The 22,184-nt window shown below is 32.0% G+C and overlaps 3 protein-coding genes across 3 annotated transcripts; all 3 read left to right on the forward strand.

Annotated features, from left to right (window-relative positions):
- The first annotated feature begins 1,889 nt into the window (after positions 1 to 1,889).
- On the forward strand, positions 1,890 to 5,373 carry LOC11424566 (nucleoside-triphosphatase). The gene is made up of 9 exons (XM_039833667.1): positions 1,890 to 2,200; positions 2,280 to 2,408; positions 3,229 to 3,285; positions 3,386 to 3,478; positions 3,725 to 3,930; positions 4,363 to 4,454; positions 4,580 to 4,794; positions 4,869 to 5,061; positions 5,158 to 5,373. Exons 1-9 carry the CDS (start codon positions 1,928 to 1,930, stop codon positions 5,298 to 5,300), a joined length of 1,401 nt encoding a protein of 466 aa, XP_039689601.1. The 5' UTR covers positions 1,890 to 1,927; the 3' UTR covers positions 5,301 to 5,373.
- Positions 5,374 to 9,928: 4,555 nt separating this feature from the next.
- On the forward strand, positions 9,929 to 14,003 carry LOC11445665 (uncharacterized). The gene is made up of 11 exons (XM_039833401.1): positions 9,929 to 10,223; positions 11,003 to 11,270; positions 11,369 to 11,465; positions 11,554 to 11,675; positions 11,857 to 11,941; positions 12,068 to 12,197; positions 12,311 to 12,465; positions 12,571 to 12,685; positions 12,781 to 12,984; positions 13,166 to 13,243; positions 13,366 to 14,003. Exons 2-11 carry the CDS (start codon positions 11,093 to 11,095, stop codon positions 13,642 to 13,644), a joined length of 1,443 nt encoding a protein of 480 aa, XP_039689335.1. The 5' UTR covers positions 9,929 to 10,223; positions 11,003 to 11,092; the 3' UTR covers positions 13,645 to 14,003.
- Positions 14,004 to 16,107: 2,104 nt separating this feature from the next.
- Positions 16,108 to 22,088, forward strand: LOC112420771 (uncharacterized). The gene is made up of 9 exons (XM_039832624.1): positions 16,108 to 16,195; positions 16,312 to 16,416; positions 16,865 to 17,041; positions 17,139 to 17,276; positions 17,368 to 17,436; positions 17,535 to 17,973; positions 18,071 to 18,999; positions 19,123 to 20,340; positions 20,428 to 22,088. The coding sequence occupies exons 1-9, from the start codon at positions 16,108 to 16,110 to the stop codon at positions 22,086 to 22,088; spliced, it is 4,824 nt and encodes a 1,607-aa protein (XP_039688558.1).
- The last annotated feature ends 96 nt before the right edge of the window (positions 22,089 to 22,184 follow it).

The following is a 22,184-nucleotide window of genomic DNA, read 5'->3' on the forward strand; positions in this document are numbered from 1 at the left end:
TATTATTGTTAAATAATAATTTGCGGTGGGTACTATAAAATTCATATATAGATCCTTTTTTTTTTTTTTCCTTCGAAAGAACCTAACGATAAAACTCATACACATTATGTGATAAGAAGTGAAGAATTACGTATTTGAATATATGACTCTGCATATCAAATGTCTTTGCCGTTATAAGATAAGTGATACTTTTTTCGAAAGAAAATAAGTGATACTTATCATTTTACGAAAAAAAAATCAAATAGTGGTACTTATTAGACTATCTCACAATGCCTCAACAAATATTAAATTGATCGATTTTATTATGAATTAAAAAAGAAAAGTTATATAAAATAGATTACAATAAATTAAAAAATAAAATAGATTATTTTTACCAAATTAATAATATTAATTTCAAAAAGACCTCATTTTAAAATTTGCCTCAAACTTCAATATTTATTGAGGCAGCCTTTTAGTTAATAAGATTAGTGAATAATGTGAGGGAGTGTGGGTGGAGATGGAGACATCGGTTGTTGGCTTGGGATGAGGATAGTGTGAGGGAGTGCGTGAATTTATTGAATAAATTTATTTTGCAGGAAAATTTAGAGGACCACTGGCGTTGGTTGCTTCATCCTATACATGGCTACTCGGTTAGTGGGACTTACCATTTCCTAACATCTTTAGAGGATCAGGTGGCTGTTGATACAAACAAAGACGTGTGGCACAAATTGGTTCCTACAAAAGTTTCTCTTTTCACATGGCGGCGTCTCTTGAAAGATAGAATTCCGACAAGATCAAATTTGGCGCGTCGACATGTTCTCCAACCTAACGACGCTTTGTGTGTTGGAGGATGTGGCTTCATTGAGACGGCGGAGCATCTTGTTTTAGGTTGTGAATTGTTTGGGAGCGTCTGGTATTTACTATGTCACTGGCTTGGTCTTTCTTATGTTTTTCCAAGTTCGGTTGCGGATCACTACTTCCAGTTTATTCATTTGGTGGGTTTACCACGATCTTCACATTCTTATCTTACGGTTATTTGGCTTGCTTGTGTATGGGCAATATGAAAGGAGAGAAATAACTGTATCTTCAAAAATACGGTAATTGATCGTTACAATATTGTCGAAAAGGTGAAGCTGAATTCTTTTTTATGGCTCTCGTCAAATTTTGTACCAATTGCGTTTGGTTTTCATGATTGGTAGAGGTACGCACTTCTTTGTATAGGTGCCATGTAATTTTTATTTTGTTTAGCTGACGGTGACATCTGTGTCAGGCATCTAGCTTTCGTAACAGACTTTGAGTATTTCATCGCTTTTAGCACACCTTGTGCGGGGTGAATCACTCTTCTATTGAGCAATGTATTTTATTTTGATTAGTTAAAAAAAAAAATCAGTGAATAATGATCCTTCACTTTGTTGAGGATTATTTTTTTAGACCCACTCAATATTTCTGTATGCCTAAAAATATCATTCAAGAGTTACCTACCTAAGATGTTGAAATTAATAAATATATCCTTTGAGAATGATCTCTTTAAATATGTCCCTAAATAGGAAAGAAGTCGTCACTTTAGTCCTTAAATACAGATAAATTGCAAAATAGTCTTTGAATGTAGACTCTGTTAGTTAATTTAGTCCCTGAATGCAGATTTCGTTAGTCAATTTAGTCTATGAATGTAGACTCTGTTAGTCACTTTAGTCCCTGAAATTGACCAACAAAGTCTAAATTCAGAGATTGATTGTTTTGCAATTTCTCTGCATTCAGGGACTAAAGTAAGTACTCATTTCCCATTGAAGGACTAAAGTAACTAATTTCCCATTTTTTAAAGGGCCTAAAGACATTGACAGGAGAAAGAAAACTGCTCCACTTTGTCATACTACATAGTACTATATATATGTAATATATTAGTGGGAACTAAGAATGAAAGAGCTACTTCGGTTCCTCTAATTTCAAAATGGTTTTGCTTGGGCAAAACACCAAGAATATGATGAACTTTATGACACTCATCACATTTCTACTCTTCATAATGCCTTCCATTTCTTACTCCCAAAATCTTGGAAACAACATATTACTCACTAACCGTAAGATTTTCCCAAAACAAGAAACAATTTCCTCTTACGCTGTTGTGTTTGATGCTGGTAGCACTGGAAGCCGTGTCCATGTTTACCATTTTGATCAAAACTTAAATCTTCTTCATGTTGGTAAAGATGTTGAGTTTTATAATAAGGTGACAATAACATCTTTATAAAGTAGTTTTTATTAAAATTTAATTTCTTAACCTCTAACTTTAAAGTATTCTTTTGCAGACAACACCCGGTTTGAGTGCATACGCGGATAATCCAGAACAAGCTGCAAAATCTTTGATTCCACTTTTAGAGCAAGCAGAAAGTGTGGTTCCTGAGGACCAGCGCTCCAAGACACCCGTTAGACTTGGGGTAAGTTTTTTGTTGTTTTATATTTTATTTTTTATAGGCTTAATTACTCTTTTGGTCCCTTAACTTATTTTTTGGTTTCGTTTTGGTACCTTAACTATTAAAAGTTTCGTTTTGGTCCTTTAACTTACTTTTTGGTCCCTTAACTCATCCTCTGTCAACCACTTTGGTCCTTTATGTTAGGATGAATGTATTAGAGTTAAGGGACCAAAATGAAACCAAAAAATAAGTTAAGGGACCAAAACGAAACCAAAAAGTAAGTTAAAGGACCAAAACGAAACTTTTAATAGTTAAGGGACCAAAATGAAACCAAAAAATAAGTTATGGGACCGAAACGAAACTTTTAATAGTTAAGGAACCAAAACGAAACCAAAAAATAAGTTAAGGGATCAAAAGAGTAATTAAGCCTTTTTTATATCATGTTATAGGCATTGATTTTTCACCATCATTTAACATCGACTAATATTCGTCACAAAATCTGTCAGAACATAAGGTGGATTCCTATCTTCTAACTAAATTTCCACCATATGTAAAAAGAGTTATGAATTGAACATCATATCACTTGCTCAAAAAACTCATTTTCATGCAAATTGTATGCATATATAATTTTCTTTATATCCTAACCGAACCGTTGTTCCCAACTAATTTTCGTCTATAATTTTGCAATTACTTTTTTTGCATGATTTTGTTATAGCTACAATTTTATTTCGCTATCTAGGTTTAAGAATGATTTGGCATTAATGTATGAAACTTTGACGGAGATTAGTCACCTCTAAATAGCAAGCGGTGAAAACTTTATACCGATAACAAAATATTTATGCAGGCAACAGCAGGTTTAAGGCTTTTGAATGGGGATGCTTCTGAAAAGATACTGCAATCGGTAACCATAAGTTTAATTTTGTTATTCAACAGTTCAATAATGTTATAATAGAAACTTTAATTAAGCTTAATTTCGTGCTCCCACCATTTAATTACCTTAGGTAAGGGATTTGTTGAGCAACAGAAGTACCTTCAATGTTCAACCTGATGCAGTTTCTATTATTGATGGAACCCAAGAAGGTTCTTATCTATGGGTATGACTTAAACTAAAGTTTTTTTTTTTTCTTTCTTTTCTGAAATTCATTTAAGAATTTTATTTGTGGTATTTGTTATGTCCGTTTGAATAGGCTTCTTGTAAAAATTACGCACATATAATTTTTAGAAAGGAAAAATTATTAATTGGCATTAATTTTTGTACAAAATTAAAATGTCAAAATATTGTTTTTGGTGAAAAAATGACAAATTTTATGCAATAAACTTGAAACTTGTCATCTTTATAGGTGACAGTTAACTATGCATTGGGGACTTTGGGGAAAAAATTCACAAAAACAGTGGGAGTAATGGATCTTGGAGGTGGATCGGTTCAAATGGCATATGCAGTGTCAAGGAATACAGCTAAAAATGCTCCAAAAGTTGCTGATGGAGATGATCCATATATTAAGAAGCTTGTACTCAAGGGAAAAAAATATGATCTCTATGTTCATAGGTTTAATTTCCCACTAGCTCTTCGTATAATATAGGCTTAATAGCAGTTTTAACCCCCTAACTTTCCTAAAGTTGTGATTTTGGTTCCCTAAGAAACAAAAACTACAAAACCGCCCCTAAGTTTTGCATGTGTGGCAGTTTTGGTCCCAAGGCCAATTTTGACTCAGTCTACGCTGATGTGGCACCCTAAGTGAGGTGCCAATTGTTATTTTTTAAATTTTTTAATACCAAAAATTGGTCTTGCAGGGCCAAAACTACTACAGTTGCAAAACTTAGGGGGCGAATTTGTAGTTTTTTTTTCTTTGAGAGCCAAAATCGCAACTTCGTAAAAGTTAGGGGGCGGAAACTGTTATTAAGCCTATATATATATATAATTCTCATAACATATATACCATGCCTAATATTTTAAGAGCTCTTAACTTCTTTCTTCCAGTTACTTACACTTTGGTACAGAAGCATCTCGGGCTGAGATTTTGAAGGTCACTCATAATTCTCCTAACCCTTGCATTTTAGCTGGATTTGATGGTAAATACAAGTTCTTATTTTAACAAGTTAAGAGATTATGTTGACTAAATAGTTAGGTCAGATACCGAGTTTTAAAAATAAAAACCTGATTGAAACAAAAATAACAAATATTTTGTTTTTGAAAGGGACATACAGATATGCTGGAGAAGAATTTAAGGCCAATGCCCTAGCTTCTGGAGCCAGTTTTAAAAAATGCAAAAAGATAGTTCATCAGGCTCTTAAATTGAATTATCCATGTCCTTATCAGAATTGCACTTTTGGTGGAATTTGGAATGGTGGAGGAGGAAGTGGACAGAGAAAACTTTTTGCTGCTTCATTTTTCTTTTACCTAGCTGCAGAAGTATGTATTAATATTGTTTCATTTTAATTAATTTTATCATTAAGCCTTTCTAATTACATTGTTTATTATTTTAGGTTGGTATGGTTGATCCAAATAAACCTAATTTCAAAATTCGACCTGTGGATTTCGAGAGTGAAGCTAAGAAAGCTTGTGCATTAAATTTTGAGGATGCCAAATCCAGTTATCCATTTCTTGCTAAGAAAAATATAGCTTCATATGTATGCATGGATCTTATATATCAGTATGTGTTGCTCGTTGATGGATTTGGTAAGTTTTAAACTTTGATAATAATTAATTCTTTTGTAAACTACAATGATTAATGTCTTTAATTATGCAATAATAATTGATTTTATTTGTTGGCAGGCTTAGATCCATTGCAAGAGATTACAGCAGGAAAGCAAATTGAATATCAAGATTCTCTTGTGGAAGCTGCATGGCCACTAGGCAATGCTGTAGAAGCCATATCATCGTTACCTAAATTTGAAAAATTGATGTATTTTATTTAAGCTTCTTGATATAACTATAAGAAGTCTATGTCTATCACTTTCTAAATCAAATAACCAGTTTTAGAGTTTCACATCAGAAAAGCTTAAGTCTATATGTCATCTCATCGTTGAGGTCACTAAACCGCAATAAAGTCGTTAAGTGAAATGTTGCTTGCATAGCAAATTACTCTTTGCATAATACGTCAAATCTTTGACTTGATTGTTTCTAGTTCGCTAATGGCTTGCTCAACGAATTTCAAAGTTTATGTTTCATTTAACTCTGTGATATATGTTGTACACATACGTGGTCTTTCGTGATTTTGACTTAGTCAAAACTGATGTGAATATTTTTTTTATTAAAAATATTATATACTGTACTCACAGTCACACATGAAAATTAATTTAACTTAAAAATTAAAAAAATTACAAAACTGAAATTAAAATTGAAAAATAAATAGTAAACATTGGAAAAATCTTCTCCTTTATCTTCAACCCTAATCTTCATCCTCAACAATTAAAATCATTCAAACAAACTAAATCCAATCTTCATAACCTCATATCCAAAATCACTGGTTTTGAAAACTTGAGATACAAATGCATTATATATATATATATATATATATATATACACACACACACACACGAGATTAACGTGGGTTTTAGCCTTTCGGTGATGAACTGAAATGATTAGTGATGAAGATGGATGGGGTCGGAAAATGGAGGGGAATCCAATAAATTTTGCCCAAGTAGTAATTGAATTCAATTAATTACCTTATATATCAAAACAAACAAAAAAGTGAAATTAAATTGCCTTTTCTTTATGATGAAAGGGATTTTACCTTTTTAAAAACGAATTTGTTCCAACAACATACGTGAAGCAAATGTGGCCACCCTTTATGAAGGACATATTACATATTATCGGCATATAAAAAAGTAATAATGCACTATTCCCGTGAGCTTAACTCAGTTGGTAAAAGATATTGTATATTATATGCAGGGGTTGGGTTCGAACCCCGGACACCACACTTCTCCATAATTAAATTGGGCGACCTCTAGCCACTAAACTACTTGACAAAAAAAAAGGTAATAATGCACCAAAAAGTAAAAAAGAAGAAGGCACCAAAAAGTGTAGTGAATGGATTATTCTTGTATGGTCATGAGACTTTCCTATCTTTGATTATGCGATGATAAAATTAATTTTAAAAGAATTAAATATGTGAAATTGATTTTGTTTAAAAATGACTTGACAATCAAATATATACTTAAAAAATTATACACTTTTAAGGTGAGTTGACTAAAATTCATTCTTTTAAGAAAAATCGAACATGTCAAAATCATTTATACGATTTTAGAATCAAGATTGTCTCATCCGAAAGTACAATCAAACATACATTAAATATAAATATCATAGGCACACAACATACTTACAAACAGTGGCGAAGCCAGAAATTTTATAGAGCCTAGGCAAAAAAATTATCGTAAAATGTTACTTCCTTCCTGCGAATAATTTCACATTTCCTACGGAATCTGCAGGAAATCCTAGGCAAAATCTACAGGAAATGTATTTCTGCGAAATTTACATAAAAATCTGCAAGTAAATCCGCAGAAAAAGCTAAAAGTTCTAGTAATGGCTAGACTTACTACAAAGAAAATTGGAGCTGAGCCTGGGCTAGTACCCATGCTAACTGGGGTAGCTCCGTCCCTGCTTACAAAATTATGATTTTTGTTCTTTAAATCATTTCAAAATTTACCAAAAAATTGATTATGCATATTACTTTTTTTGTAGAGACTTGTACACAAGGTTATAAGAATAGGCGACCAATATGGTTGGGTAGCTTAAATGATTTAAGTTAAGAAAAAAAGAGTCGGAGATTATGAGTTTAAATATAGAAGAAAGAGTAAATATTAATTTACAATTAACTACTAACATTTTTTTAAAGAAAACTAACAACTAATATTTGTCATTAAAATAAAGGTGACCAACAATAAATTGATTCAAATAGTAAGAGACTAAGTAAACTATCTAGAGTTTGATATTTGACTCGCACATATGAAAAAAATTATGTTAATCCAGTAATATATGCATGGTAACTAAAAAAGACACCAGAGGTAGGGTACAAAATATGTGGGATCAATTATCTTCTTAATGAAATTCTTCTTCAATGTTCCTTTCTTATCATCTATACAATTGAATTAAACCGTTGTTTTGATGTTGTAGCATAGCTTAAGTTATCCAATCATATATCAATAAAACAATACAATATTCCTTCTAATTTGCGTTGTTACAAAGGGATTAAAATTTACAATCTGACAAATCAAGGTTTGAATTCTGAAAGCAATATCCACATTCTAGTATCCAACAAGGTTCATATAGGATTACTCAACATTGGTATTATTTTAATCTGAATTAGTATTATATATGTAAGACTTGTAACATTCATACCTTAATTCACTCAAAAGAAATATATGAAACTATAACTCCTATGTAATTGTAAAGGTATGCACACTTGACTGAACTGCGTGAACAAATAACGATCATGATAATTGTTTTTTATTTTTGTTTCTTTAAACTTTTATTGTTGGTTGATGTTCTAAGAATAGTTTGAAGAGATTAAATGTAATTCATTGTGAATGGAAGAGAACTTACATTGTATTCAAATCACAATCATCCGTATGTGTGACTTTAGAAATAATCATTGTTAATGTTTAAATATAATTTTGGTCTTGTATATTGGCTAAAGTGTAATTTTGGCCCTCTCATTTTTAGTTGTGTAATTTTTCCCCCCATTTTTGCAATTTTGACCAACCCCCAATCTCAACTATCACATTTGATGACATGATAATAAAGTCTTCTGTCCCCGCACCATGTATAACTTCAATTGATCAATGTGTTTTGCCCTCACTCGCACATTTTTTGGGAAATTTTCCAGAAGGTCACCCATCCCAAAAATGCTCCAAGTAAAGCACGCTTAACTGTGGAGTTCTTATGGAAGGAGCTACCGCAAGTTTGGTTAAGTCTAAAGTCATGTAAGTTTGATCATTCTTCTAATCAGTGGTGGAGCCACTCATTGGCCAGAGTGGGCCACGGCCCACCCCAACCTTAAATATATATATATATATATTAAGTTATATATTATATGTTACGCAATAAATCACAGTTGTACAGCTTGCTCCAGTGGTTAAGCAAAGCTTTACCAAACCGTCATGTTTGACTCCTGCTTGGACGTTTTTTAATTTCTTATGCGTTTTCGAACCGGCATATGCTGGTAGACAAAAAAAATTCCTTACCACCATGGTATTAACCTTCTATGTTTAAATGTTGCTTTAAAGTATTATATATCCAATTCTAAACCTTTCACCAACAATTTGTGTGGATAAAGTACGATTCTTTTTTCAATTAAATGTATATGTGTAATATAATAAAAATTATATGATATTTTTGTTAAAATATTCTCAAAACACCAGTTTAAATAATATTCTAGAGACAAAAAATAAAATTAATAATCACTGGAATAAGAAAATACAAATTTACTATGTTAAAAATAATTGGCCCACCCTGAGTATTAATTCTAGCTCCGCCACTGTTTCCAATCAAATAAATTATAATAAGATTTTCTTAATAACCAAGTTAATCATGCTTAGGTAATCTATTTGTCACAAACGTTTGATTTTTCTTTTACTTACAAATGTATTTAAACTTTTCTTCAAATCAAGTTAACTTTGTTTAGGTCTTTAGTCATCCAAATTTGACTGTTCCTCTCTTCAAAATAACTACAATGAAAGTTTTTTTTATAACCAAGTTACTATTGTTAAGAAATCCATTGATCAACAAAAGTTTGATCTTTCAAAAAATTGAATATAAAACAAGTGAGGAACTGGCTATAGAAAGGGAAGAACATAAAATTATTGATATTTGAAGGGCAGAGTACATTCTCTCATTATCTCTATTCTTTGTTTTATTCAATAAAAATTAAATATTTATGTTCTGTCTAATTCTAATTGGATGTGTCCACAGGCCATGTGTTGGACTTATGACCATGTAAGAGTTCCTCCTCTTATTTCATATAAGACACGATCTCACTGCGTACCCTACAATTAGAGAAGACAACCACTATCTCCGTGAGTTTAGTTTAATAGGTAAGGACAATGTATAATATATGAAAGGTTCGGGGCTCGAACCCCGGACACCACCAAAAAAAAAGGAGAAAACAATCACTTTATATCACTAGAATACTGAATCAAGATCATCAACAACAACTAAACATTTCCTTACCATATAGGATCAGCTACATAATTAACATAAATCATTGATTTCTAAATCACTCATCAAAGAAGAGAGGCAATCTTTAAACTACACAAATGAAAAACACTTTTAGGGTATAAAAAAACAGGTGTCAATCTTTTAATCATGCCACAAAGGAATCAAGCTTTCACTAAAATACAAAAAGCATACTTAATATAGCTTGAATGATGATCAACCAATAATAATGTTTCATTCAAATTAACTTGGCGGGAATCACAAGCCCAATTAACAATGGCCCAATCTTATAATGATCAACCAAAAAAAAAAAAACAGGACCGCATGAGTAAACAACAATATTATTTATAAAATAATAGTCAACATTTTGCGTCTGACCATCTCTCTCTCCTTCTCAAGTTCATATACAGTGTTAAGCCACTCAAAACGTCTCTTCACCATAAATGCTTCTGCAATTTTGTTGTATATTAGATCAAAGAAGACATTTGCTTTATTCCCTATTCTACTAGATCGATCCCAATACATGCTATTACGCTAAAACTGCACAACACCCAATTGCTCACAGCTCAATAAATTTCCATTCCTTCCTCTATTTCTCATATTGAAACCTGAAGCACAATTAAGGTCCAATCACTTGCCATTGATATCGCAACTTTGGAGGGAGTTTCTACTGCAATTGGTTCAAGGTAAAAATTGGGGGGAACTATTCAAATTTCAATCTTTTTTCTGTAATTAAAAATTCAACATTAGGGTTTCATGGGGTCTATATAAAGAGGGCTTTAGGATTTGTGATAACCACACCGCAATTACAATTGCAATCTCAATCTTTCTCAATCCTAAGCTTTATTCTTGCAATTTCACTTTCAATTTTCTGCAATGGCTTTAACTTTTGAACCAATTTCACAAATTTCTTCATCAAAACCAGCTTGGAACATTAAGGCTAGAGTTGTTAGATTATGGAAAGTTTCTGATTTCAACAGAAACACTTTACCATTTTCTATTGAAATGGTGTTAATGGATTCTGAGGTTTTTATTTTTCACTTACCATTTTACATTCAAATTATGATGTTTTCTTAAAACTGTTGTTTTTGAATAAGCTAAATGTTATTAGTTTTAATTTTATAAGCTATCAAAAATTAAGTTTTGTTTTATGTTTAGTGCTAATATTTGTTGAGATATAGTTAAGGATTATGAGGTTCTTCTTTTTAATTTTACATTTTCACTAATTTTGAACCTTATAAGTAATGATTTGGTTTTACTTATGTTGTTGATATATAACATTGTCACTCTAAAAAGGTGTGTTATATGTTTTGTGCTTATATTATAAAGATGATGATTAAAGTTAAAGAATTAGTAATTTTTATAATGAATCAGAAAGCTATTGTATTATGAAGAATGGTGAATGTTAGATTATGGTTTTAACTATATCTTGAAAACTAATTCTAAATTTTTGAACTTTATATAGGGGAGTAGGATTCATGCCTCAATCAAAAAAACTCTATTGTATAAGTTTCAATCTGAAATTCGCGAAGGCAAAGTTTATTCATTTGAAAACATGGGTGTTGCTGCTAATGGGGGGAGCTATAAGACCACCCATTATCCATATAAGCTGAACTTCCAATTTGGAACAAAATGTTTGCCATTGTGTGGTGCATTAGTGAGTGGTTCTGATTTTAAGTTTGTTCCAATTTCTGACATAGTAGGTGGTTCTTATGATTGTGACTACTTGGTTGGTGAGTATATATGCAAATTTTCTAAAGTTTTTGAAGAGTATTGTCTTTATCTTACATTCTTAGCATTTAATTTTTTTTTTTTATGTATGTCAAATTAGATGTTATTGGAATGTTGACGGGTGTTGGCACAGAGAGAGAATATGAACGCAATGGCAGTGCTACCAAACTCAATGTCATTGCCATGGAAGCTGATGGGTAGGGAAGTTTAAAGTTTTCTCATGATTCTGACTAAGAAATATTTTATATACCTTACATTCTTATATTTTTTTTACCCATCTTATAGATACAAGCTTCAGTGCACTTTGTTTGGGACTTATGTGGATGAGTTGAACACGTTTTTGGCAACTGGTGAAACTGCTAATGTTGTAGTGTCTATTCAACTAGCTAAGGTGAAGGTTTTTCAAGGTATTATAACTTATCACATTAATAATGTTTTTGTTTTTGTTGAAATATTATCTTTTATCTTTTATTATGTGAACTTATAGTTACTAATATGTAAACTTAATAATAACATAGTACTATAGTTGTTGATAACTACATTTTGTCTTGAATTGTATATCTGAAGTTATAAATATGGTATTTGTAGACAATATACACATTCAAAATTGTCTGAATTGTACCCGGTTGAAGTTTAATCCTGTTTGTGTTGAGGGTACTGCCTTTAAGAACAGGTACTATAATATCATTTTTTTAACTTGAATTTTCCATTCATATGTACATACTATTATAAAGTTTTCATCACTCTTATGTTGCGGTACTAATGGCTAAAATTATATTTTCTATGGCATGATTTATAGGATGATTGAAAATGATGATACACCATCCCCTCTTACTCAGCTAGCTGTGGAACCAAGTATTGACCCTTTGCAAGATTTTTTATTCAACACTCCAAGAACAACTATTCAGGGATTGAAGGATTCTCAGCAGGTTTACCATAATCATCATTTCATAACTACTTCATTTTTTAAAATAAGCACATATATTGTCTATCTACTAATATTCAATTTTAACCAAAAGCTTTGTTTTTTGTATCATTGTAGGAGGGGATGTATGTTGTGCTTGGAACTGTTAAACAGATTGTGAACCCTGAGAATTGGTACTACACGGCCTGTATGTGCAACAAATCTGTATATCCTGCTGAGGGGATGCACTTCTGCGAGAAGTGTAATAGGCATGTGGTCAAAGTGTTTCCAAGGTCAAGACCAAACCACATTGTTAATGCTTTACATGATTAAGTATGTACTGTAACTGCAATATTAAAATTAAATCACTAACTCATATATAATTGCTGAAAATGTAGGTATTCTATAAAGGTGCGAGTTGTGGATGATAGTGATTGTGCAACCTTTGTTTTGTTTGACCGTGATGCAACAATGTTGTTCAATAAAAGTTGTGCTGACATTTTGGAAACACATGTAAAAAAAAATAACTTTCACTTATATGTGTTACATTCAGATTTCTTTATATCATAGGCTTTAACATTTCCTTTCTGGTTCTTGGATGAATTTAGAGGGCTGACGAGGGTGTGCTTCCAACTGAGATTGCTGCATTGGTCAACTGCACATACCTGTTCAAGGTTGAATTCAAAACTGCTATCAGTCCTAGATTTGAGCAATCATTTAGGGTGAAGAAAGTGTGCACTGATGGGGTGATTATCAACCAATTTAAGGCAAAGTGGGCTAAGGAAGAAGCAACCTTTATAAAAAATACCAATGTATGTGTTTATTTGTATTTTATTTATGCCATCATGTTGTTGTTGTTATTATTATTATTATTATTATTATTATTATTATTGCACTTTAATTATAAAGCGTGCATTTTTTTTCACTATATCAATCATAATTATCAATTAACAGTATTTAACATCAACTTCATTGTGTGATTGATTTTATTAGGAGATGGGGTCTTTGAGTTCTCTGTTGGACAAGGGGAAGGATGTGTTAGTGGTTGGTTCATCAAGTGTCCAATCACATGTATACTTTCTTATTGTTATAATTTATGTTATGATTATTTATATTTATTATTTAAATTATTATTAATTCAGCCTTTTATTGCATACATTGTTGACTTCACTTTCATCATTGAATTTTTATAGGACCTTGGAAGTTTGAGCGAAACCATTGATAAAGACAAAAACATCATTGTTGAGGGAACACCTATTGGAATATCTGAAGATCTGTTGCCTAAATTTTCTTCTGTTGCGGTTGACCTTGATGTTGGTGCATCAAAGAAAGTATCTAACTGCTGTTTGGTCAAATCAACTACACGCAAAATTGTCAAAAGAGTTTTACCTCAACCTGAAATTAATGAAGTTGAGGAAATCAACCTTCCCATCAAATTGCTCAAGAGGAACATTAAGATTGAAAAAATTTAGTCACATGATTGACTGTACTTGGCTGGTTGTAGTTTGGTTTTTTTAGATACCCGTGTCATTATGGCTGGAAATGTTTGATTAAGTTTGTGTTTTGCTATGCAATTCAAAAGGTCAAAGATATTGACCCTCTGTTAGTTTCTTCATTTTGGTTGTAATTTCTAAGTACAATTTGAGTCCAGTGGCAGTGGGCCAATTAGTAGTAATTTGTTTAAGTCAGCTGTCATCCCAGTTGCAGTGGACCTTTTCATTTGTGGTTTATTTAAGTTAGTAGTAGTCTTATTTAAGTACTGTTTAATCCCAGTGGCAGTGGGCCTGTTATTTTGTAACTCTAATGCCCATGTGGCAGATTTGGCAATAGAGTGGTATGTTTAAGTAATTATCAGTTTCTTTTTTATTCAGCAAATTGATTTTTTAATCAAGTCACTTTGTTGTCATTCACTTTGCATCACATTTTCAAGGTATTCCTTTAAATAATATTTATAAGTAACCAAACTAAAAAAAATGAACTTCATAGTTAAATATTTAAATATGAAGAAAGTCAGATTTGCAATGAATCTACAACAACTTTCTCTCAAAAAAAATTGAATCTACAACTTGACCAGATGATATTCAAACTTTTTTTCGATAACAACTTATTAGAAACCCTTCCTTCAAAAAAAAAAAAACCTTATTAAGAAACTTTTTTCAGATAGTTCTTTTGTAAGGAAAATATGTAAGTTTAGTGTTATTTTTCTACAGCCAGCATAAAACTTTAGTTTTCATGGTTTTGTTCCAAAAATTAAAAAAGATTCATTTAAGCCTTTACCCATTACACGCATGTGTATCCTTTCTATATCCTCTGATTTTTTGTGTTGGGAGTATATATTTTTTTTCCTAAGGTAGATTATACAACATTTTGCTGATAACATCCTTTATATCTTTTGATTTTATCGCTTTGTTTGTAACATGCTTCTGTTTTCTATTTTTTTTAAAGGCAAAGTAATTTTCATTAATAAAATGAGCACACACAATGCTAATTTACAAATTAATAGTGCCAAGAAATTTATATCAGTAGACACTTCAAAAAAAAAAAAAAATTGTAATCAGCAGCACACATCCACAACTCTATCTATCAATAAACTCTCCCATAATTATAATTCTTTTATCCAATTCAATCAAATTGCTACTCCCTCTATTTTTTATCCAATTCAATCAAATTGCTACTCCCTCTTTTATAATGAGTGAAAATTTATTTCAAAATGAATGTCACTTTACATTTTTAATATAACTTTAATTTTTTTCTTTCAAATTTACCTTCAATAAATACTCAACCTTCTCTCACACAATTTTCAATGCAACTTTAAGTTTATCTTTTCTTATAAACTATAGGTAGTTTAATAAAAGTGTTATGCCTAATAATTATTTCATTTCATTTCTTAATCTATATGTCAAAACTTTAAACGACACTCATTGTAAAACAGAAGGAGCATTATTAATTGAAAAGTTCAATCACCGATTAATAGGATTTGATATACGGTCTGTTACTTTTACCAGTTTCAAGATAATAGGATAGGATTTGATAAGGTTTATCAATCCTACACACCTACTTTTTTCTAACCTAAATTTGACTGTGACATATTTTGCAACAAGAGAAATGCTTTTTCATTTTTCAGTCCCAATGAACTTTTTCTCACATCATATCAATAAAAAGCAATATATAATGACAAATTTCAATAGGTGTTGTACATAGCCTTTTACTCTATCATATGTCACTTTTGTATCTATTATCTAATCTATTTTCTATAGGTTTACAACGATTAATAAAAAAATAAAACAAAAAAAATTGATTTAAATGGTTAATGAGTTCCGCCAAAAATAAATTATTCAGAAGAATTAAATTTAATTATTGACTTAATCAATTTTCTAAGTTTCAAATAGGTCTTTTAAATTTTTTTTAGTTTCATATAAGTTGTTAATTTAATGTATCTATTTGAAGTTTTTATGTTTTAAATAGATACTTAAAAAGATAATAAGGATATATTTGAAACTTAAGGGACTAATTTGACATCTTTGTCAAACTTAAAGGAAAAAATAGGTATTTTGTCACAAATAAAATAATTTCTTACGTTTAGTTCCTGACATTAATATAAAATAAAAAATAAAATAAAAAAGTTCCTGACATTATGACTAAAACAAACTAATTCTTGAATTGCAAATTGGCTTAATTCAATATTACTCAATGGTTCTAGCAAACAACCTAAGGCCACACGTGATCTCTATCACTAGCACAAGTTTTAGTTTGTGTTATTGGTATCTGAGCACTCTTCATTTTCTCGGTTTGCTCAAAAGTATTATCCCTTCTATCTCCTCAACAACCAAATTCATCAGCATGACATGCTTCTAATTTTCTTTTCCGGTTTATAGATCTATTTTCATAATGCATTGATGTATCTTTTGCACTTGCATGATAATTCATAACACAACATGGACTCTACAAATGCAAAAATTGCAAGGTTTAAGAGGAAGTATGCAATGAAGAAAAATGCCAACATCAATGCTCCGTCAGCTGGAGGTATGTGTAGTGTATTTCACAATTTGTTTCCATGTTTCCTATAGACTTTGGCATATACATGATTTTGTTTATCTTTTCCTTTAACTATTGGCTCCTACATTACCCCTCAATGACAGAAAATGTTAGGCCAATGGATATAGTCTCCAACAATAGTCATCTGAGCAAAGCTACTGTGAATAAAAGAAAGGCAAACCGAATTCCTCTGTCCCTTTTAAATTCAGGTATTTCATAATGTATAAGGGTTGTTTTTATATTACAATAGAATAAAGGCTAAACAACACTTTTCGCCCCTAAGTTTTATAATGTTGCAATTTTGATCCCCTATTAAAAAAAATGGCAAAAGTGACCCCAATGTTTAGGGATATATGCTATTTTGACCTTCTAACATAAGGTAAATATGCTCTTTTGACCCCTTATCTTTACAAAAAGTTGCAATTATGACCCCTTATTTGGGACATCTGGCGTCTTCTCAACAATTTTGGGACGAAGGGGGCCAAAATTGCCATTTTTTTTAATAGGGGGCCAAAATCGCAACATTTCGAAACTTAAGGGGTGAAAAGTGCAGTTTAGCCTAGAATAAATTAGTTATGTTCGTATATAACTGTTCATTTCATTATGATATTTTATAAACTTAGGACAATATTAACAATGATATTTGTTACATAACAGAGTGCCCAATAGATTGTGTTGATACTGCAAACTTAACTCAAGATTTTAACATTCCATCAAAGAGAATTAGAAAACCAAACTCTAAATTCTTAACTCCAGTGTCATCTGCAATTAACAAATCAAAATTCTCAACTGGACAATCATCAACACAAACACAACACTCTCAAGAACGTTCAGGTTTGACACATTCATTTGTTTTATGTTAGTATTAATAATAATATCAATGTTATATATTCAAGATCGTATTAATAACACTATCTATATTGAATTACAGCTGGGTCATTGGCATTATCCGAAGTTATCAACGCCTCATCCCAAAAAATAAATGGCAAATATTCAAGAAAGTTTTCAAACAAACACCAATATATAGGTGTTCAAAGATTAGACTTTGATGATGGTATTAACACCAATGGTATGTGATTGAACTTATAAGTTTTTTTTTTTCAATTGTCACATATATATGTACATATTTTTTAATTACACTTTATTTCTTATCAACACAGCTTCATCTAATATTGGATATGATATTAATTCCTTAAAATCTACAATATATGCAAGTGCTGAAGTTGAAGGTATGTCCTTTAATTACTTTCATTTACATTATCTCTTACTAGAGAGAACAAGTTTAAAGGTATAATGTTTATTACATTTGTATCAATTGTTTTTTCAGGATTGATACATTTTGGACAACCTGAGTTTACATGTAAAAGGTGTTTTGCTGAATTGTGGTATGAGGAAAGATCAGAGAAATCAAGAAGAGGCAGTGATATAGATTTTTCTATTTGTTGTCAAAAAGGGAAAGTTGAACTTCCTCTTATCACAAGACCACCACGTTTACTGTTATCCTTAATAAATGGTTATGATCGTAGAAGCAAGCATTTTAAGGATAACTATAGAGCATACAATAGCATGTTTGCCTTTACTTCCATGGGAGGTAATATACAAACGACAATCAACAATGGTGGTGGGCCTCCCCAATTTATATTGGGTGGACAAAATTACCATAGAATCGGGTCTTTGTTGCCTGAACCAGGAACGACTCCAAAGTTTGCACAATTATACATCTATGATACACAAAATGAAGTTGAAAATAGAGCTGGACATTTTAGGTAATGAAGTTATATCTATTCAGCTTTGTGATGTTTGAACTTTATAGTACTATATTATTGTCAGCATTTTGATCTCTATCTTAAATTTCTTAATCAGGTCTGGAAATAGTTCAGATAAAATTGACATTTCGTTAGTTAAAGACCTAACCAAAATGATTGATGAGTATAATCCACTTTCAAAATCATTTAGAAAGGTCAGAGATATGGTTGAAGCTGGCAATGCTCCTTCGTTAGCCTTGAGATTATTTAGAAAGCGTGCAAATGATTCAAGAATGCACAATATTCCTACCGCTGACGAGGTTGCAGGTTTGATTGTTGGTGATTTTGAAGATTCAGATATTGGTAGAGATGTCATAGTTCATGATACAAGCCTTGGATTTACTAGGATTCATGAAACTCATGTTTTGTTCTTGCCACTTCAATACCCATTGATCTTTCCTTTGGGGGAAAATGGTTGGGAACCAGACATCCCTCATAGAGAAATAGAAGATGGCCAAGAAAAAGAGAAGCATGATAGAACTACAATTAGGGAATTCATGGCATTTCGCATTCAAGAGAGAAAGATTGAGTTTGGCAACATTGTTTACTCCAAGAGGCTGTTTCAACAATTTTTGGTAGATTGTTACACTATGATAGAGGCCCAACGCCTTTCATTCATAAGAGAAAATCAACAAACTATTAGAAGTGATCTGTTGAGTGGTCTAAAAGAAGCTATTGAAAGCGGAGATGTGGACGCTTCACTTATTGGAAAGAGTGTCATACTTCCAGATTCTTTTACAGGAGGTCCAAGATATATGTTTAACAATTGTCAAGATGCAATGGGTATTTGTAAGAGGTTTGGTTATCCGGATCTGTTCATTACAGTCACATGCAATTCAAATTGGCCAGAAATACGTGACTTTGTTACTTCCAAAGGACTTCAAGCATCTGACCGACCTGATATTGTGTGTAGAGTCTTCAAAATGAAGTTGGATGAAATCATGGCAGACTTCAAAAAGAATGAAATATTTGGAAAGGTTATTGCAGGCAAGTCTTACGTTTAATATGCATATTAAAAATAACAAAAAAGGGATTGCTCTCAATAAATATTATTATATACTTTGAACCTCATCTATATTAATGTCATATGCTATTTTTTTGTTACCATAGGTATGTATACTGTCGAGTTTCAGAAGAGAGGCCTTCCACATGCACATATATTATTGTGGTTAGATGGTAAACACAAGTTAATTACCAGTCGGGATATTGACAAGGTAATATCAGCTGAAATCCCCCATCCAAAGTTATATCCAAAGCTACACAGTGCTGTCGCGACATTCATGATGCACGGACCATGTGGAAAAGCCAATCTTAATTCTCCTTGCATGAAGGTTCATAGATGCTCCAAGTATTTTCCTAAAAAGTATAAATTATCAACAACCATTGATGATGATGGTTATCCAACTTACAAGAGACGTGATACTGGAGTAACTGTGCAAAAAAATGGTATTAAATTGGATAATGGTAGTGTTGTGCCTTACAATCCCTTTCTACTTATGAGGTATCAAGGACATATTAATGTTGAATATTGCAATAAGTCCAATGCCATCAAATATTTATTCAAATATGTCAACAAGGGGCCTGATCGTTCCAATATTGAAATCACAAATGGAAAAGGTGTTTCACATGAAAAAGAACCTATTGATGAAATCAAACGGTTTTATGATTGCAGATATTTGTCTCCATCTGAGTCTGCTTGGCGGATTTTCAAATTTGACATTCATCAAAAGTTTCCAGCAGTTATCAGATTGAGCATTCATTTGGAAAATCAACAACCTGTTACTTTTAGAGACAATAGTTCAATTGAGAATATTGTGAATTATCGTGAAATGATAGACACAATGTTTCTTGCATGGTTTAAGGCGAATGAAATATATGAAGAGGGTCGTGGTCTGACATATGCCGAATTCCCTTCAAAATTTGTTTACTTGCCTAATAAACAATTGTGGCAACCAAGAAAGCAAGGTTTTAGTATTGGAAGGCTGACATATGTCCCTGTTGGTGCTGGAGAGTTATATTACTTGAGAGTATTGTTGACAATGCAAAGGGGATGCACAAGTTACCAAAGTATTAAAACTGTCAATGGCAAGATTTGTAAAACATTTCAGGAAGCTTGCAATGAATTAGGCCTTTTGAAAGATGATAAAGAGTTTATAGATGGAATTCAAGAAGGTTTCAACACGGCTACAGGTAATCAAATGAGGAAGTTGTTTGTGAGATTGCTTAACATGAATACAATGAACAACCCACTTGAGGTTTGGAATTCTACTTGGAAGTTGTTGTCTGATGGCATTCTTTACAATAGAAGAAAGACACTAAACATTCCAGGTGATGTTTTCAGTTAACATTTATGAAATTTAAGCACTGTTTATTTCAATTAAATGTATTCTGATGTCTATATTTAAATTAATGTAGATTTACAAATCTGTGATGATGAGTTACAAAACCTTTGTCTCATTGAGGTTGACAATTTATTGATGGCAAATGGAAGATCACTAGAAGATTACAAAACCATGCCTACCCCTGAGTTTGATGATGTCATTGAATTTCAAAATAAGCTCATAGCAGATGAACTCAACTATGACAGAACTGAGTTAGGTATTTTACATGCAAGTTTGGTTGAAAAACTGACTGAAGAGCAGCATTTGGTCTATACAAAGATAATGACATCTGTTTTATCTGGAGATGGTCAATTTTATTTTTTGTATGGATATGGTGGGACAGGGAAAACTTTTTTGTGGAAAACACTTTCTGCTGCTATCAGATCACAAGGAAAAATTGTGCTTAACGTAGCTTCAAGTGGAATTGCTTCATTACTGCTCCCTAATGGGAAAACTGCTCATTCAACATTTTGCATCCCATTGGATATAAATGAGAAATCTACTTGCAATGTGACACAACTTTCTATTAGAGCCAAATTGTTAAGAGCAACCAGCCTATTCATTTGGGATGAAGCTCCAATGATGAATAGATTTTGTTTTGAAGCTTTTGATCGAACAATGAGGGATTTGATGAAAAAGGTTAATAAGGATAACTGTAAAAAACCTTTTGGTGGAAAAGTTGTTGTATTGGGTGGAGATTTCAGACAGATTCTGCCGGTTGTTAGAAATGGTCCTAGAGCTGCAATTGTTAAGGCAACAGTTAGTTCATCAAAAATATGGAAGGACTGCAAAGTATTGAAGTTGACAAAGAACATGAGGTTGACCGGTGATACTACAAACCAATCACGCAATGAACTCAAACACTTTGCGGATTGGATATTGAAAATTGGGGATGGTTTACTAAATGCAGATGAGAATGGAGAAGCACACATTCAAATACCTGAAGAGCTGTGCATTTTACATGGTGAGAATCCATTACTTTCTTTGGTTGATTTTGTTTATCCAGATATAGTTAAAAATATTGCAAATGCTAATTATTTTGAAGATCAAGCAATCCTTGCTCCAACCTTAGAGATTGTTGAACAAGTAAATGATTTTGTACTATCTATGATTCCTGGTGACTCTAAAACTTATTTAAGTTCTGATACACCATGCAAGTCTGATGAGGATTACCAGGTTCAAAGCGATTGGTTTACATCAGAATTTTTAAATGATGTCAAGTGCTCTGGGATACCTAATCATCGTTTAACTCTAAAAGTTGGTGTGCCTGTAATGCTTTTGCGGAATATTGATCAAGCAAGCGGTTTGTGCAATGGTACAAGGCTTCAAGTTAAGGAGTTAGGAAAGAATATTATAACTGCCACAGTTATCACTGGAAAAAATATTGGTGAAAGTGTATATATTCCAAGGATGGATTTGGTACCTACTGATTCCGGTCTACCTTTCAAGTTCTCTCGCCGACAATTTCCTATTTGCTTATGCTTTGCAATGACAATAAACAAAAGTCAAGGACAATCTCTTTCCAAGGTTGGGATGTATTTACCTCGACCAGTTTTTACGCATGGCCAACTATATGTAGCAATCTCTAGAGTTACAACAAAAAAAGGTTTGAAGATGTTAATCTTAGATGAAGATGGGAACACTTGCACTACAACTTTGAATGTTGTATATCCGGAAGTGTTCGAAAATTTGTAGGGACATCAAATACAAACAGCAAATTCAGAACACAAGGTAACATGATTATGTGTATTAATGCTTGCATATTTAACAAGACAAACACACCAAATTTAT

The sequence above is a fragment of the Medicago truncatula genome, chromosome 4 (assembly GCF_003473485.1).
Source record: "Medicago truncatula cultivar Jemalong A17 chromosome 4, MtrunA17r5.0-ANR, whole genome shotgun sequence".
Taxonomy (NCBI): Eukaryota; Viridiplantae; Streptophyta; class Magnoliopsida; order Fabales; family Fabaceae; genus Medicago; species Medicago truncatula.

Excerpts from the sequence above, each read along its gene's own strand:
- LOC11424566 (XM_039833667.1), top strand. The coding sequence starts at position 1,928 with ATGGTTTTGCTTGGGCAAAACACCAAGAATATGATGAACTTTATGACA. Across the intron at positions 3,479-3,724 it reads AAGAAGGTTCTTATCTATGG|GTGACAGTTAACTATGCATT; the intron begins GTATGACTTAAA and ends TCATCTTTATAG. Across the intron at positions 4,455-4,579 it reads CATTTTAGCTGGATTTGATG|GGACATACAGATATGCTGGA; the intron begins GTAAATACAAGT and ends TGTTTTTGAAAG.
- LOC11445665 (XM_039833401.1), top strand. The coding sequence starts at position 11,093 with ATGGGTGTTGCTGCTAATGGGGGGAGCTATAAGACCACCCATTATCCA. Across the intron at positions 12,198-12,310 it reads GATTGAAGGATTCTCAGCAG|GAGGGGATGTATGTTGTGCT; the intron begins GTTTACCATAAT and ends GTATCATTGTAG. Across the intron at positions 12,985-13,165 it reads CCTTTATAAAAAATACCAAT|GAGATGGGGTCTTTGAGTTC; the intron begins GTATGTGTTTAT and ends TGATTTTATTAG.
- LOC112420771 (XM_039832624.1), top strand. The coding sequence starts at position 16,108 with ATGGACTCTACAAATGCAAAAATTGCAAGGTTTAAGAGGAAGTATGCA. Across the intron at positions 17,437-17,534 it reads TGCAAGTGCTGAAGTTGAAG|GATTGATACATTTTGGACAA; the intron begins GTATGTCCTTTA and ends TTGTTTTTTCAG. Across the intron at positions 19,000-19,122 it reads ATTTGGAAAGGTTATTGCAG|GTATGTATACTGTCGAGTTT; the intron begins GCAAGTCTTACG and ends TTGTTACCATAG.